Consider the following 16,093-nt stretch of genomic DNA (forward strand, 5'->3'; position numbering starts at 1 on the left):
CGGAGCTTGCTGGCGACTCCCAAGCCTTCCTAAGCACATTCCCTGGGGAGGAGTCCCATAGAGTCTGTGCTGTCTGTTGGGGACAGAAGGCCAAAGGGCAAAATCCTACCCTTTATCGAACTAACAACAAAGCACACCCCACCAGGAGCCCCCAAGGCCAGCTCCTCCCTGCCTGTATGCGTGTACACAGAGCTATGAAGAATTTTGAATAGGATGGGAGGTTGGGGGAGATACCCAAACTGCAGGGTTTCTTTTAGAAAATGACTTAAGGGACGAGTGAACACAGATCTCAGGATAAGTGGGGCGCTCTTGGGGTGGGGAGAGACAGGACTGTCTGTACCGATCAGGTTTCTTGGGTCTGCTCTGCACATGAGCCGTGTCGCACCATCTGTAGGCCACGTTCCAGTTATTCCTGTTTGTTTTGGGGACTATCCCAAAGCCCTGGAAAATCCTATATCTGTTTCACAAATAAACTGGGGTGGGGATTTGGAGGCAGGCAGAGGGCTGTTTTATCCATTTGGGCTCACTGTGGGCATATTGCCCGGGGCCAAGGAAAATATTTGAGACTTAAAAAAAGGTTTTGTTGGCTCCAAACTGCAAAAAAGATCCCTGCAAAATTAAAACGACAAGATTCTCAATGAAGATGGAACCGTCTGGGGGCCGTTCACCACTCCTGATGTCAGAAGTAGACTTCTGGGTGGCACCTCCTGGCACCCCGGCGGCAAATGTTCCTGCTTGTGCGGTAAACAGCCGTGGGAAGCAGAGTCTGGCCCCCTGGGTTTCCTCCTCGCTCTCAAAAGTCCAGCCAGGAAGTCCTTGGAGGACAAGCAGATGCCTCGCATCTGGGGCTTTGTGTCTCAAAATCCCAGCACCATCCCTGGGAAGTCCGTGTCATTATACCCATTTCACAGATGAGGCTGCCAGAGGGAGGCACTGGCTGTGCAACTGACACAAAGGCTGCAGCTGAACCTGTGGCCCAGTTCCTGGTTTAGGGCTCAGCCCAGCCACCTATGGGCAAAGCCTGGAACACAGTAGGTGCTAAGTAAATGTCTGTTGGTGAGTGAACGAGAGCATGCATTTCCAACCTCAGCAGGCTGTACACAAAGAGCAGCCCCGCCCCCCCAGCCCAGCTCTGGCGCCCACTGTGAACTCTGGAGACAAGGCTGGGGAGTGGGGCTGCCCGCTGCACACTGGTCCCATCCTCCACTCTGTGCCCTCCTTGGGTCCCCAGCCCCTGTCCCTTTGTTGATCCCTGTCCCTGCGCTCTGGGCAATGCAGAGCTGGCCTTTGGTGTAATGAGATAGACAGCAAGCAGGCCAGTGAGAGGACGCTAGGCCCAAACAAACAGCGCCGAGGAGGGCTCCACGTCACTGTGGAACCAGAGCTGGTTTCCATGCAACCAGCCGCCTGGGAGCTTGTTTAAACACAGGCCGAGGGGTGACCTGGCTGGGCTGCCAGGCCCGCTCCAGCCAGGGTCCCCGGCTGGCTGCCCCCACTGCAGCGTTCAAGACCCCAGCTTCCAGCCCCTTATTGGTTGGGCGTCTGCTCTGCCCCTGGCCCTTTCTCCCCCAGCCCCCGACGGAGAACCTGCCCTGAGAAGGCGGCACGGGACCTGCAGAGGCCTGGAGGAGTCTGTCCCCTGGACCCGCTTCAGGCCCGCTGGCCCGCTGGAGCTGGTGACCCACGGCTGCCATTAGAGGACACCCCAGACAGACATGCACCGTGGGTCCCCTCCTTTGCAGAGGCAGGTGGCTCCAGCTCGTGCCCCTCTCCCACATCGGCACCCTCTTCCACGGCGGTGGTCTTGGAAAGCTGTGTTTTACTTTACTCAGATTTCACCTGTCTGAGACATGTTTCCCCTGTGGGGCAGTTTCCCCAATCCCCTCCACAAGTACTCTGATGGGGAGCTGTGAGGGCTGGGGAAAGGGCGAGTGGGATTTGGGGAGGGCGGGGGGCCTGGGCGGGGGTCTCAGGTCTGGTCTGGGCACTCAGGCCCGCTGGCCAGCTGGGGGAGCGCTGGCCTTGGGGCCAGGAGGGCTGAGCCGGTGGGGTGGGGTGGGCAGAGCCGTGGCGGCGGCAGCCCTGAAAGGCGTCCGGGGCCTCCTGAGTGCGCACTGCCATTGTCCGCGGGTTGCAGGGGTGACAGGTCAGCGAGGGTCAGCGGAGGGTTGCCTAGCGTCTGGGAACTCCCAGTGCAGTTGCTGTGGCAACCGGGCCAAATCCCACCCTGTTCACATCCTGTGAGGAGATTCAAAAGGGTTGGGGGGCTCTGCACATTAATGGGCTTTTAACTCCCCCCACCCCCAAAGAGATGGACGGGGTCAGGGAAGTGGAGGAGGGGAACAGAAGAATGCAAGAGACTTTTCTTCTCCTACCCCCTCTAGCCAGGCTACTTAGGGGGGGGTGGGACTCATGGGAGGAGGAGGGTCCTGCCCCTGCCTCACACTTCTCTGGGGCTCTCAGCCTCATACCCCAGACACTGCCTCTGGGCCCTGCTCCTGGATTCTCTTCCCTCTGGGGAAGCAGCTCCAGCCCAGGAGATGCTGGGGGCCTGACCTCCCCCCACCCCCAGGAGGTGTGGCGCCTTCACACCAGCTCACACCAACTCAGCCTGAGTAGGGAGGGAGCAGGTGAGGGGGTGGAGCTGCAGGATAATGTGTCCGGGGCCAGGCCCTTGGCCAGCTCCCTTGGCATCCCCAAAGGCCACCCTGTTTCTGTTTCGGGAATTTTTCTGGGGAGGGGGAGGACGGGGCCCAGGACCTGGGAAGGGTCTCCAGGCCCCTCCTGTGGGCCAGGGAGCTTCCTGGCTTCCGTCCTCTCTCCTCCCTCACTCCCTTGGTACCACAGAATTCTTTTCCTACTGAGGAGACTTTGGGGGCCAAGTCAGCGGCGCTCTCCTCTTCCAGGGACGACGGACTCAGCGTGAGGACTGGTGTGGGCAGGGCTCTGCCTGGCAGCCTCAGGGGGTGCCTGGTTTTCCTCCTGGGGGAGCCAGCACCTTTATTCTGAGAGAGGAAGGGACTGAGGCCCCTCTGTGGCCCAGATCTACTGTCCCTGCAGAGTGGTTCAGCACCCAGACTCTGGAAGTAGACCCACCTCCCCAGAAGGCCACAGATGTGGGCGGGCTGTGTGTCTGGGAGCCATCTCCAGACTCCGGGAGTGAGGAGAGCCCTCCCTGAGACCCGCCCACCTCTGCCCCTCCACCGCCACCTGGGTGACCCCAGCTCCCTGCCCGAGGCCAGACACTGTCCCTTCTGGGCACCCTGGAGAAGCTGGCCGGGCCGGGCCCTGTGGGAAGCCGGCATGGGTCAGGTGTGGGGAGTGCAGGAAGCCCTGGAGGATGGCGGTCCCCCCTGGATCATGGAGCTCATCTCCCTGGCAGAGCGGGAGTGCAGGCACTTGGCAGGGAAGTGCCCAGAAACCGGGACCATGCGCCCGGGATGTGTCTCCCACCCACGTGGGCCTGCCTGTGTCTCTGCGTTGCTGGTTTTCATTTTAATGGTTCTAATTTGAGAATGTGCCGATGTCATTTTTACGAGGTTGGTGTAAAAAAAATTTACAGCCTTTTCCAAAAAGCTTTTTTTTTTTTTTTTCCTCCAAGGGAAAAAAGTGTGGAATCACTTCGGGGGTTTTATGGTCTCCTCTCCCCCTCCTTATCCCCCTTCCCTGTGTCATTTCATTTTTATTTCTCTTTGCTGGAGGACAAAGCCTGGCTGGTCGAGAACTTGGGTCTCCCCAGGTCGGTTCCTTCAGTGGTCAGGGCCGCTGACCTCTGCCCCCTGCCCCCTGCCTTCCACCTTCCACCTTCCACCCTCTGGTCCCTGAAGAGTTGCTTTCTATGTAATTGAAACCAAGGAGTACTTATTAGGCACCTACTGTTTATTAGCAGTGAGTTGTCTACACTCAAAGATTATGTCATTTTCTGCTCAAAAGCTTCCAATGATTCTTCCCCAAGTATAGAATGAAATTTAAAAAAATCATTGTGCCTGTGTGCTCCGGCCCTGCACCCCTCTGGGCCTCTGTCTCAGGCCACTCTGCTGGGCCACCCTGGTCTTAGCGGTTAATAATACACCAAGGTCTTCCCACCTGTAGTGCGCCAGCTGTTTCCTCCACCTTGAAGGAAAAGTCGCTGCTTTCTGATGTTTAGTGTTTCCCGAGAGAGGCCTCCCCTGGCCGGCCACATGGTGGGTGCGGGTGGGCAGCAGGCTGCCCTCCCTGGCCTGCACGCTGTGTCAGGGTGCAGTGTCGCCCGTCTCCGCTCACTGCCTGTCTTGGCTGGTCAGCCTGTGGCCTGCGAAGGCCACCTCCTCAGTGCCACGCACATGTTCCCCGGGACCTCATAGCTCTGTGCTACTACTGGCCAGTGATGGCTGAGTCACTTCGGGGGTACAGGTGTGGGGCTCTGAGCATGTTTTTCAGGTTTGGGAAAGGGTAAGGCAGGCTAGCCCCCCGCAACACTCTTCTAGGCCTGTCTTCCCCTAAATCTGGCTGACCCACACTGCGAATCAGTTACGAAGGCAAGTTCTTCGCCAGAACTCCCCAGAGGCGGCTGGAAGAGCTCTGGGTGGCGTTTCTGCCGACCGGCTCTCGCCGCAGTCCCAGCGCCAGTCTGTCAGTGCTTCCTCCATGCTGCCTGGGTAGCCCTCGCTGTTTCTCCCAGCGCAGGGCACCGTCCAGGCTCCGCAGCCATCGCCGCTGCTGCTGTGTCTCTGGGGACAAGTCGCTGCCCTGGAAGCCCCCACGCTCATCTGTAAAGTGAGCTGGAGCAGTGTGCACGTGGGTGTGCAGTTCCTGACTTTGGACCCACCAAACTGAGGTCGAGACACACCCCCTCCATGGGGTCACTGCCAGCAGTCTGAACAAACACCAAACAGGGCCATGGGTCTGTGACTGCACTGACAGCTGTCTCCCTGTGCTACACCCCCTGCCCCCACAACACAGGAATAAGGACACACCTGCAGGTGAAGGAACTGCTGAGGAGCCCTGCACCTGCATTTCCTAGGGTGACACCCCCAACCCCCAAATTCTCAGGGGAGTGTGGTCCCGGAGGTGAGGGGCCCCACTGCCCTAAGCTTTGTCTCTTTTCTTAGCCCCTCCCTGTTGCCCTCAGAACTACGGCTTCATTCCCCTCCTCCCCAGCTACCCTCCCCGGACGCCATCTGTTATAAACCATTGGTGCCTAATTGTGGAGATCCTGCTAATGACTTCTGAATGGGGAGGGGGGGAGGGGCTGTTCAGCTTCATTAGCAGGCCTGAAGGGGAATGAGGGAGGTGTGGTGTGGAAGAGGGTTTGTGAGCAAGGCCTTCTGGGTGGCACTGGGCAGACGACCAGGAGCTTGCCTGGTGAAGGCTTAGTAATGATGGTGCTTAGTGTTCGTCCAGGACTTCCTGGGTGCTGAACGCTCTGCTGGGGCCTCCGTGTGCACTGTCCAGCAGGGCGCTCTGCACAGCGCCTCTGAGAAGTGTGGAGTTAGTCCGGATCTTGCAGGAGAAGAATCAGAGGCTCACCGAAGGAAAGTGACTTCTCCACGGTCACGCGTGTGTGTTGCAGCTAGGACCTGCATCCAGATCTCTGGCCAGGGCCCCTGCACTGACGGGGCAACACCGCCTCCCTGGAGGAAGCGAGACCTTGAGCCTGGACCACAGGGCTGGGTAGATGGGAAGGAAGTGAGACCTGAAGAGGCTCCATGGCTCCATTCTCTGCCTTGTCCTCAGCCTCCTCCCCACCTTCCCCATCCCCCGCCAGGCTTTGCAGGATGGCTTACCCAGGCGTGGGATCTAAATACCATGCCCGCCCAGACTGCCGCTGGGGTTTCTCTGGTCCCCGCCTTTCCCTGGGGACCCCTTTATTGTCCTCCCCATACCTTTGCCTCCCCTTCCCAACCACAGAACTTAAAGCACACAAATCTGGGAAATGCAGAGTCCAAGGCCGCGCCGGCTGCACACATTGACATGGCGCCCTCTCCGGGGTGGCGGCCGGGCAGCGAGGTGTCTGGACTCCTCTCTCTTGCCGGCTGTGGGGCCTTGGGCTTCAGTTTCCTTGTCTGCAAGGGGGAGACCGCGGTAGCTGCTCTGTTTCGTTCAACATTGTGAGGCTTCCAGCAGTGCAGGACTGCTTTGAAAACTGCAAGGGTCTATACAATTGTAAGCTCTATTTTTTTTTTTTATTATTTATTTGAAAGGCAGAGAAACAAAGATTGGGAGAGACAGAGTAATATTCCATCTGTTGGTTCACTCCCCAGATGGCTGCAACAGCTGTCTGAAGCTAAAGCCAGGAGCCTGGAGTTCCATCTGGGTCTCCCGTGTGGGTGGCAGGAGCCCAAGCACTCGGGCCGTTCTCTGCTGCCTTCCCGGGCCCATTAGCAGGGAGCTGGATCAGAAGTGGAGCAGCTGTGTCTCCAGGCAGCCTTCGGATACCAGATGCCTGTGTCACAAGCAGCAGCCCCCAGGTGTCAGCTCTTAGATTCAGTGCCTGCCTCCTATTTTCAGCCTAGACTAAAATGAATTTAATGAGTAGAATAAGGGTGCTTCAAAAAGTTCCTGCAACAGTGGAATTAGATATAAGTTTATTTTTGTATAAATGTTGAAGTCCATGTGTAGTCTTTCCATAACATGTATTCTCCATGAACTGTTTGAAGGCTCCTCATTTGAATGGATTTCGGGATGTTTACATAAAAGCAAGTTCATCTTTTCACTCCATTTTTTTCCCGCAAACTCTGAAGTCCCTGCTATTGCATACGTGCCGTGTGGGGTGCTTGGAGCACAGTGCCCGCAGCCACCTTGACAGTGTCTGCATTTTCAAGGGAGCTGCAAGTGGTCAGCTTCCTAAGAGCCCCCTGACAGCATCGCTGTGAGGATGTGACCTATGTGGTCCCCTGGGTGACCACTCTGGAGGAGGGCCCTGTCCGCTGCTGGGGGGCTGCGTGTGTGGAGGATGAGGGCAGGGGTGGGGAGTAGAGAGTAGTGGGAGCATGACCAGGCCATCTGGGAAGGGGAGCTTGGATTCAGGATCTGCCCCGAACCCCACCCCTGGTGGTCTTTTTGGTGCCACTGGGCCCTATGGTGAATCAGGGCCGGGTTGAAAGTGAACTACATGAAATGACTTTGTGTTGTGGGCGCCCCGTGTCATCCAGGTGAACACGAAAGGGGAGTGAGCAAAAGAGAAGTGTGCTTGGAGTTCAGATCCCTGTCCCCTGGGGCCTCTCCTGCTGTCACCCTGCACAGGATTCAGTGTTCTGCCCTGGGCCATCTTGGACCTGCACAGTGGCAACGCCCTGCGGCCTCCCTGTGTACCTGGTGAACTCACCCTCTGGGAGTCCAGAGCTGCCACGGCCTCTGAGAAGGCCCTCCCCAGCCCGCCCTGCAGCAGAGCTCAGAGAAGGAGCCATTGATGCTCACCTCCCCTGCACCTCCGTCTCGGCCTCTGTGTGCCATGGTCGGCTCCACACGCGAGCCTGTTCCCCCACACCAAGTGCAGTTCGGATGCACGGCAGCCCCTTGGTCAACGTGAATGAAGGAGGGAGGGCGTGCAGGGAATGGTGGGAAGGCAGGGAAGGACAGCCTGGGCCAGGCCCAGCGCCTTACCTGGCTCTCTCCTCTGGCCCAAAGGGAGTGCTCCGAGCAAGGGGGCAGGAGTAGACTGGGGAGTGGGAGGCTGTCACAGGATGTCACAGGATGCAACTGTGAGGCCCTGTTGTCATTTTCTGTATGTCTTGGAATATTCCGTGCTCTAGGGACCAGAGTAAGAGACAGCCAGGAGAGGAGTGAATTCAGTTTCCCTGGCCACTCCCCCAGCCCTGGGATCCCGGCCTCCATTGCCCCACCCTCACCAGTGTCCCCTAGGCTGCCTGGGCTGTCAGCTGTTCCCAGCCATCTTTTCCCCATGCCTCCGTCCACTGCACCCCCAGCCCCCACACAGCCTTTCTCCATCTTTGAGGGACAGAGAGCACTTGTCATTACACCTGGGGAAGGCAGAAGAAGCAGAGTCCTTCCTGACACCGGCTTGCCGCCTCCCTGTCTGCCCACCCTCACACAGCCTGGAGCTCAGAAAGGCCAGGTTTGGGCTTTCTGAAGGGGGTCTTGCCTCCCCCTGGAAGCCCAGGATGCTTTTCTAGGGGTGAAGTCAAGGGGAAGGGGTGGGGGAGGAGCACACCGTTGTGAAGTTCAGGTTGGCTTGGGGGCCACGTTCCCATAGATACCCGGGTGTGTGTTTAGACACCAGCCTAAGGCAAACTAGGCCTGGGCCTCCGGGGAGGCTCTCCGTTCCCTTCGATGATGAGAGGGCCGCGGGGGTGCGTGCGTGTGTGTGTGCTCAGTACACAGCCGGCGCTCCGCGAGTGTTTGCCGAGTGGCAAGAGCGTCCGACACATCCAGATCCCGCCGTGAAAGGTTCTGCCCCGAAGGTGCGTGTGAGGACGCCAGGCGTGTGTGCAGACAGGTGTGAGCGGGCACCCCTCGTGGGCACCTGTCCTCCATCCAGGCTGTGCTGGGGAGAGGCTGGAGGCGGTGAAGTGGAAAGCCGTTGGGAGATTAATGAGAAGGGAAGGGAGGGAACACTCCCCGAACGCCGACTAGATGCCAAGCACGGGCCCTTTAATCCCTCGAGTAATTTGGAGATGGGTGGGGTCCGAGTTCTGTAGATAAGCCAGGGAATGACTTGCCCAAGGTCATGGCTGGCAAACGGCAGGGCAGAGCTGGGATTCAGACGCTGCCCTGGCTCCCAAGCAGTCTGTGTAGGACCTCAGGGCAGACAGGTTCTATGTTCCTGGAATGTGGATGGAGGTCAGGTCCCTCCACCCCCCACCTCTGACCCCCAAGTGATGGGATGGGGGCTTAGCTGGCCTCCCAGACCCCTCCATCACAGCCCCAACTCCCTGCCCCCTGCCCCCAGAGCTCTTCAGACTCCGTGTTCTGCCCACCCCTGGGGCTCCTGGAGCTCAGGGTCCAGTCCAGGTCTCCATGGGCCCCCGAGCCCCGATCACCTAGGTTCATATGTCTACTAGTAGCTCACACGCCCACTGTGGGACATGATCTAGTTGCCCTAGTGCCACAAGGCCTTGCACCATATGCCTTCAGCTCAGAAAGCCACACCAGTGCTGGGCCCCTGCACCACCTCACTTCTAGGCTCTGCCCTCGTCCCCCCCAGCTGTGTGCTCTGACCCCACACAGACTGCTGCTCCCTTAGTCCCCAGACCAACCACTTCCGGTGGGCAGGTGCCCTGGGAGCCAGGCTCCACGGATTTGGAAAGCTCCCAGCTGTGCGACCTTGGGGCAAGTTACAGCCTTCTGAGACGGGTTCCTCAGGTCCGGACCTCGGAGGAGGAAATGTGATCTTGCCAGTCAAGTGCCTGGAGCAGAAGAGATGCTCAACAATGGCACCTGCTACTAGTACCCGGCACCCGCCCTGTCCTTGCCCCTGGAGTCCCTTTTTACCTCCGGCCCTTCCATTCGCTGTCCACACTGAGTCCTCGCAGAGCCTTCTTGGGGGCGTCCCTGTAGCTTCTGCTGCCTGAACCTTGACAGTTTGCCCTTCCCTGCACCCTGCCGACCCGCTGGCTTCCCCTGGCTCAGCAGACTGACGGAGCCCCTGTCTTGCAGGCTCTCCAGGTGGCCCGGCAGTTCCTGCTGCAGCAGGCCTCGGGCCTGAGCTCCCCGGGCAACAATGACAGCAAGCAGTCCGCCTCTGCCATGCAGGTGAGGAGGAGGAGGAGGAGGGCCCCCGCCTCGCTCGCTCGGGGCAGGGCCGGGTCTGGAGGGTGGGCGTGGCATGGGGCCAGGGAGGCAAGGGCCCACTGGAGAACTCTTGCCAGCCACCAAGGCCAGCAAGTGGGCCACTTTCCAGAGGGAAATAGCCTCTCCGGGGCGGGGCCGAGAAACTCGCACTTTCTCTCCTGGCCCCCCCTGATCAGCCCCGCCCTGGTCCGGCCCTGGTCCGGCCTTGCTGCTTTGTCTGTGGCTGCAGCTCTGCTGTCTCCTCCCTACAGGGTCTCTCCCGTCACTTCTCGTGTTTCTGCCTCTCTGCCGTCCTGTCCCATGGGTCACTCTGTCTGTCCCTCTCAGTTCCCAGCCCCCTCCCCCTCTGGTCCCCCAGTCTCTGCATTTCCTGTCTCTGCAAGTCTCTCCATCTCTTTTGTTTTCCTTTACACAATCTGCCCTTTTCCCCCCTCTCCCTTCCCCCCAGCTTGCTGGCCCATCTGGCTGGTTGGGGGGAGGGGAGACCTGGGAGGGGGTGAGGGGAAGCCAGGCCTTCTGTTTACCTTTTGTGTCACAAAGAACTTGGAGAATTGCTGTCTGAGTCCGGGATGGGTCACCACTCGGGCAGCCCACTCCCCTCCCCCGCCCAACCTGGCATGCTAGCCCCCTCCCCTCCCACAGCAGTTACGGGGGTTGGGGGGGGCTTGGAACTGGGGAGAGGATTAGCGAGCTTTGAAAGGAAGTTTATCTAAGGCAGGAAGGGTGAGCGTGCCCCTTAGCACTGGGGGGAATCTGGGAAGTGGGGAGGGGTGCAGGGTGCGCAGAGGAAGACTGGGGCCCAGGCTTGGGCCCGGGGGATCTGATGAAGTCTCAGGGTTTTATAGAAAATGAGCTTACGTTTGGAAAGTGCCCAAGGCCCGGCAGATGTGCAGGACAGATGTGCACTCGCAGTAGGGCTCTGCTAAAACTCTCCAGCCCACAGAGTCCATCCCGAGAGGAGAGGCCCTGGGCAGAGGTGTGGTGGGGAGGACAGGGCTGATAAAGGGAGGGAGAGAAGGCTCTCACACCCCTGTGGGGCGGGGCCTGGGACCCCCAGCTCTGCTCCCTCTTCCCTCGGGCCCCTGCCGAGCCCTCCCCTTCCTGGCTCAGGCTTAGTGCTCCCTCTGAGAACACAGAGGCAAAGGTGGGGAGCAGCAGTGTCCCCCCAAGTCAGGGCTCGGCAGTAGCTGGAAGAGCTGCGGCCAGGCACCAAGGAGGACTTCCTAGCTGGGCTGAAACAGCGGGGAGAAGGCAGGAAGCTGTGGGCTCAAACCCAGGAGGCCCCCTCCAAAACGCAAGGGGTCGGAAAGACAGATGAGACTTTTCTTCTCCCAATAACCCACTCCTTCGTTTCACAAATGCTGCAGAGCCTGCCCTGAAGCCAACCACGGACATTTCCAGAGCACTCGCCCGGAGGCAGACCCCCGGGGTGGGGGTCAGGATCAGCCCCACATTGCAGATGAGAAAACTGAGGCCCGGAGAGATTGTAACTTGCCCATAGTCAGATAAGGGGCAGTGCCTGGACGTGAACCTAGACAGCTGGCTCCAGAGCTCACCCCTTTAACCTCCCATTTGCCGAGGCTTTGTGCTTTGTGCCCTGGATCCCACGATCAGAAGCCTCCAAGTTTGGAAGCCCTGCCTGGGTGGTTCTCTGGGGCTCAGGGAGAGGGGTTTCTTGGAGCCATGTCTGAGCTTCCTCTAGAGCCCAGGTGCCTGGCGGCCCACCCCTCTCATCCTACCCTGGGTCCTTCCTGGCCTCCCATCCCCACCTCTGAGCTCACAGTCCCATGGGTGCGCTCTAGGCTGCTGGAGCACAGGAGAACGAGGCTGGAGTCCAACTCCCTAGGGGACAGGTGCGTGCTATCGATTTGGAACCTGAGTGAAGTGGGTAAAGGAGGGGGTCGGTGGCAGCCACGCCCCCCAGTGGTCCCACAGGACCCTGCTCTGTTCCCCAGAAGGACTGCCTGCCCACTTACTTCCAACACCCGACTCCTAGAGCCAACCTCCAAAACGCCGTTGGGTCTCTGGCTCCAGCCCGACAGCACTGCCTGGACATGGCTTGGCCTGGGCCCCAGGCAGGGAGCGGTGTATCACAGAAGGCAGCAAGAGGAGCCCGGAGGTGGATGTGGGCTGGGGGATGGTGAGAGTTGGGCTCTGTGGCTCTGCCTCCCGTTTGGCATTTCTGGAAGTTCTTCTTGATGTCTCACCACCAATCTTTCTTGGCTGAAGCTCCAGCCCAGAATTAACCTGAGGATTTCCTTCTGGTCATTTGCAAGGGACTTGAACCCAAGCTGAGCTCTAGCCTAATCTGTCCACATTGCTCCCCACTCACTCAAGGACCCCAGATTCCATACCTGGGAGGTTGAGTTTGGGGCCTCGTCTATAGCACCAAGTTGCATCCTGCCCAACCTCAGCCCCAAACAAGCTTCTTCCATGCGGGGTGTGTGTCTGCATCTGTTGCTCGGGCCTGTGACCCAGCACACTGCACTCAAGGTGGGCGGAGGCCTCAGGGGCCTGAGCAGGGTCCCCGGGGCGCTGGAGGCAGCTGCCAGCATTCAGCCAGTGCGTTAGGCGGCATCTCGCTGCCCTGGCTGCTCCTCAGAAGGTAACGTGAGGCTCACCGAGCTTACTGGCTGCTGGGTGTCCATCTTGATACGTCCAGTCTGCTGAGGCGTCAGTGGGGACACTGGGGGAGTTCAGCCTGGTTCCCAGGACCCCCATGCCTGCCTGGCCCCACTGCGCCACCTTGGGACAAGCGCACACGAAGCAGTGCATCCAGATGTCCACAGCTGGCTGCTCGCCCATGGGCAGGGACGGCAGGGGCCGGGGGGGCCTTCCGAGGTCATCTGTTCCATTCCCCGGCTCAGAGGAAGGAAATGCCACATGCTTCCTGTGTGCCATCCTGGGCGACTCAGTCCTGGTGCCTGGGAAGATCCGAGTGTCCGCCCCGGTCTCTCACTGTGGGCTGTGATCAGAGGGGTGGCTCCAGGACAGTGCAGGTTCTTGATGCACCCCAGGCCTCCACTTTCTCATCTGTAAAATGGGTGATGATGCTTTCCCTCCCTCCCCCTAACAGGATCGCTGTGAGGATGCAGTCACAGTACACAGAACAGGCTTTGCCAGGCACCTGCTGTGACAGGTTGTGGGCACCGCCTCCCGTGCGGCTGTGTGGCGCAAGGAGAGCAGGTGCTCCCGCCCCAGTCAGCCGACAAGGAAAGCGAGGCTTGATGATTTCAAAGAATGGTAAATCTCAGGTTCGAGAGCCTGGGTCACTGACTCAGCCAGGACCCTGTGGGGCCCCTGGGAGGAAGAAAGCAAGGATGCTCCCTGCCTAGCGGCTGCTATCCAAGTCTCTAGATTTGGGCCGCCTCCGCTGCCCTGCAGGGGCTGGCTCTGTGAGGGGGTGGGGCTGTGCTGCTGCCTGCCTCCAAGCCCGGGCCCCCGGAGACTGAGGGCGCTGATGCCAGCAGCCTAGTGCTCCAGAGGCTCCTTCTGCAATGCAGCTGTGAAGAGGGTGCCCAGCGACGTCCACCCTCTCTGCCCCCTTCCACGTGCTGGCCCTGGCCCTCGCCAAGCCGTGCTCGGGGTGCGGCAGGTGCGTGGAGGTGCTTCAGTCCCCTGTGGCTGTGCAAGCCGCCAGACCTCTCTGATCTCCTCCTTGGCAGAAAGGGGGCTGAGACAGGGGAGGGAAGCTCCTAAAAGCTAACAAGGCAGGTCCCCAGGGGCCTCGAGGTCCCCGGGTATGTCCCATGGTACGGCCAGGTCTAGGAAGCTCGGTGGTCTCCCTCCCACAGAGCTGGGCTGGAGGTAAAGCCCAGGAGTGGGTGAGGAGAAGGGGTACCCGTGGGACTTCCGGGGTCCCTGGATTCAGTTCATCTTGCTTGCTCCTCTGCCTGGGGATTTCCAAACCTATAGCTTAAGGGGGTGCCTCGTGGCTGAGTCTTGGCCCTGCCAGGGACGGGAAGGGGCCCCGCTGGTGGGGCTGGGGCTGAGGGGAGGGTCCCCCGGGGCCTAGCCTGTCCCTATGCAGAGCAAGCCCCTGCCTGACAACCCTCCCTGACTGCCCCAGGGCCCTCAAAGGGGCCTCCCAGCTGCTGGGGAGGGCGTGACAGCTCAAGGGAGCAAACAGTGAGCGCCTACTATGTGTCAGGCACGGTGCCAGGGCTTGGATATAGGAAAGGAGATGAGAGTCCCCGTGCCTGCTGGGCTCGCAGAGAGAGGTGGCACCTGGTGTGCTAACACAGGGTCAGGACGGTGTGTGGCCTGGGCCTCCGGAACCTGACTGTGCGAGCCTGGGAGTCTCGGGCAAGGCAGGGCCGGGAAGAGAACAATGTCTTTGCTTGTCTCTGAACCTTTTCTTGCCTTTGGATTCTGGAAAATGCAGAAAGCCGCTGGCCTTTGAGAATCGCAGACATTCCAACTAGAGGGAGTTACCTCTTGTCAGAGGTCAGGCCCTGGGTTTGATGTTTGAGGACACCGACACCCCAGAGGGCAGGTGACTTGCTCGAGGTCACACAGCAGGTTGATTGCAGAGCTAGGAGTGGAAGCCTGCCCTCCTGACTCCCTGCCTGCTGCTCTCAGTGCCGCACAGGGGACATCACTGCAGCTCCGTGCACTGCCCCCCCCCCCACCCCCCCGTTGCCACCCAGAGCTCCCTGGCTGCAGCGCCGGACCGCTGTGACTGTCATCTGCCAGGTGTGCTGGGGTGTGTGTAGCAGGGCCAGCGTCCAGCCCTGGGGCCACGTGGGCCACTCGGACTCCTTCCCACGGCTGCAGACTGCCCTTGTGCGCCAAGGTGCCCTTGCCAGTTAGGGGCTCGGAAGAGACTAAGCAAGACTGGGGATGGCTTGGTGCCCCTCCCCAACTCTGAGTAAGAAGCCCTCCAAAGCATGGGTCCCCCTGACCAGTGTCACACAGCAGTGCATCCTACGATGATGGCCTGGGCCCCACCTTTATCAGCACCTGCTGTGTGCCAGTCTCTGCCCTAAGTGTGAACGTATTAATGCTCCTGGGAACCGTAAGGGGTAGGCGCTATTGTCGTTTGCACCTTAGAGACAAGACAAACAGAACCGGAGGTAAGTCACTCGTCTTAAGAGCCACAGCCAGGGCAGAGGCAGGATTCGAACCCAGGCCATGTCCCCGGGTACTGCCCTGCCAAGCAGAGCAGGCTAATGGGGTAACTCCCGCAGGTGCCCGTGTCAGTGGCCATGATGTCGCCGCAGATGCTCACCCCCCAGCAGGTGCAGCAGATCCTGTCGCCCCCGCAGCTGCAGGCCCTGCTCCAGCAGCAGCAGGCACTCATGCTGCAGCAGGTGAGTCTGACTCCAGGGCAGGCTCCGCCCCCACCCCCCACCCTGGCCTCTGGCCTCGGGTCTCCTGTCCTGTTTACTGCCAACACCACCCAGGGCCCAAGTTGTCGCAGAAACCAGAGAGACGGCTCAGGCTGGACTGATCCACATTCTTCCAGGGCAGCTGGGAGAGGTCAGAGGTCCCACCGCAGCGGCCTCCCCCCACCCCATTGCCTTCTCCCTCCAGTGCTATCTCCTAAACAACAAGGAAGGGCGAACTGGTTCCCCGTCCCGTGACCTATCCAGAGGGACCCACCAAGAGGCAGGAGGGTTCCCAGCTGAAGGCTGAGTCTCCCCTCCCCACTAGGCCCCGCTCGGGATCCCTCTGCTGCCCTGCCCCTTGTCCAGGCAGCACAGGACAGGGCTGGGGTTACAGCCAGGGGACAGGGGGTGGGGGCGTAACCCCTCCCCCACCTTGCATCGCCCCCAGCTGCAGGAGTATTACAAGAAGCAGCAGGAGCAGCTCCACCTACAGCTCCTCACCCAACAGCAGGCTGGGAAACAGCAACCCAAGGAGGTAAGAGGCCCTTGCGGCGCCTGAGCCCCGAGAGCACCCTCCCAGCCCCGCCTGGCGGAGGAGCAGCTCGCCTTGTGAGGACAGGAGGGGGCAGGGAAAGCTGGGGAGCAGCAGGGCCACCAGGGCTCCCCCCACCCCTCAGCCCAACCCAGCCATCTCGTGGTCCCCGTGCGTGAGTGTGGAGTGGGCATGAGTGGCTGGCGGGGCGGCCGTGTCTAGCTGTCTCGTGGTCGGTGCTGTCTCCGCACCGTTGGTTTGTCGGGGACCCTGCTCTCCAGCCGCTCTTGGTCGTGAGAATCTGTCGGGCTCGCAGCAAACCCCCTCCCCCACCTCAGCCCGCCCAGCTTCAGCTCTGTCCTCGACAGGGCTCACCCAGCCCCTTCTTCCCTTTCCCCATGGGTTTGCTCGCAGAATTCCCCTGCCCCATCTGGGCCATAGGGCCTCCTGCAGCCACCTACACAACCCCCTGTAGGCCCCTCCCCTGCCTCACAGCCCC

At 60.2% G+C, this 16,093-nt stretch overlaps 1 protein-coding gene across 4 annotated transcripts in view; it reads left to right on the forward strand.

The window, feature by feature from the left end:
* FOXP4 (forkhead box P4) overlaps positions 1-16,093 on the forward strand; it is a 45,610-nt gene that overhangs the window by 18,663 nt on the left and 10,854 nt on the right. For all 4 annotated transcript variants that reach the window (XM_062186081.1, XM_062186082.1, XM_062186080.1 and 1 more), the window contains exons 3-5: positions 9,598-9,693; positions 14,922-15,044; positions 15,511-15,597. In XM_062186081.1, coding sequence (XP_062042065.1) covers positions 9,598-9,693; positions 14,922-15,044; positions 15,511-15,597 — 306 coding nt within the window. The remainder of the gene's footprint in view (positions 1-9,597; positions 9,694-14,921; positions 15,045-15,510; positions 15,598-16,093) is intronic.

The sequence above is a fragment of the Lepus europaeus genome, chromosome 3 (genome assembly GCF_033115175.1).
Source record: "Lepus europaeus isolate LE1 chromosome 3, mLepTim1.pri, whole genome shotgun sequence".
In the NCBI taxonomy this organism is placed as follows: Eukaryota; Metazoa; Chordata; class Mammalia; order Lagomorpha; family Leporidae; genus Lepus; species Lepus europaeus.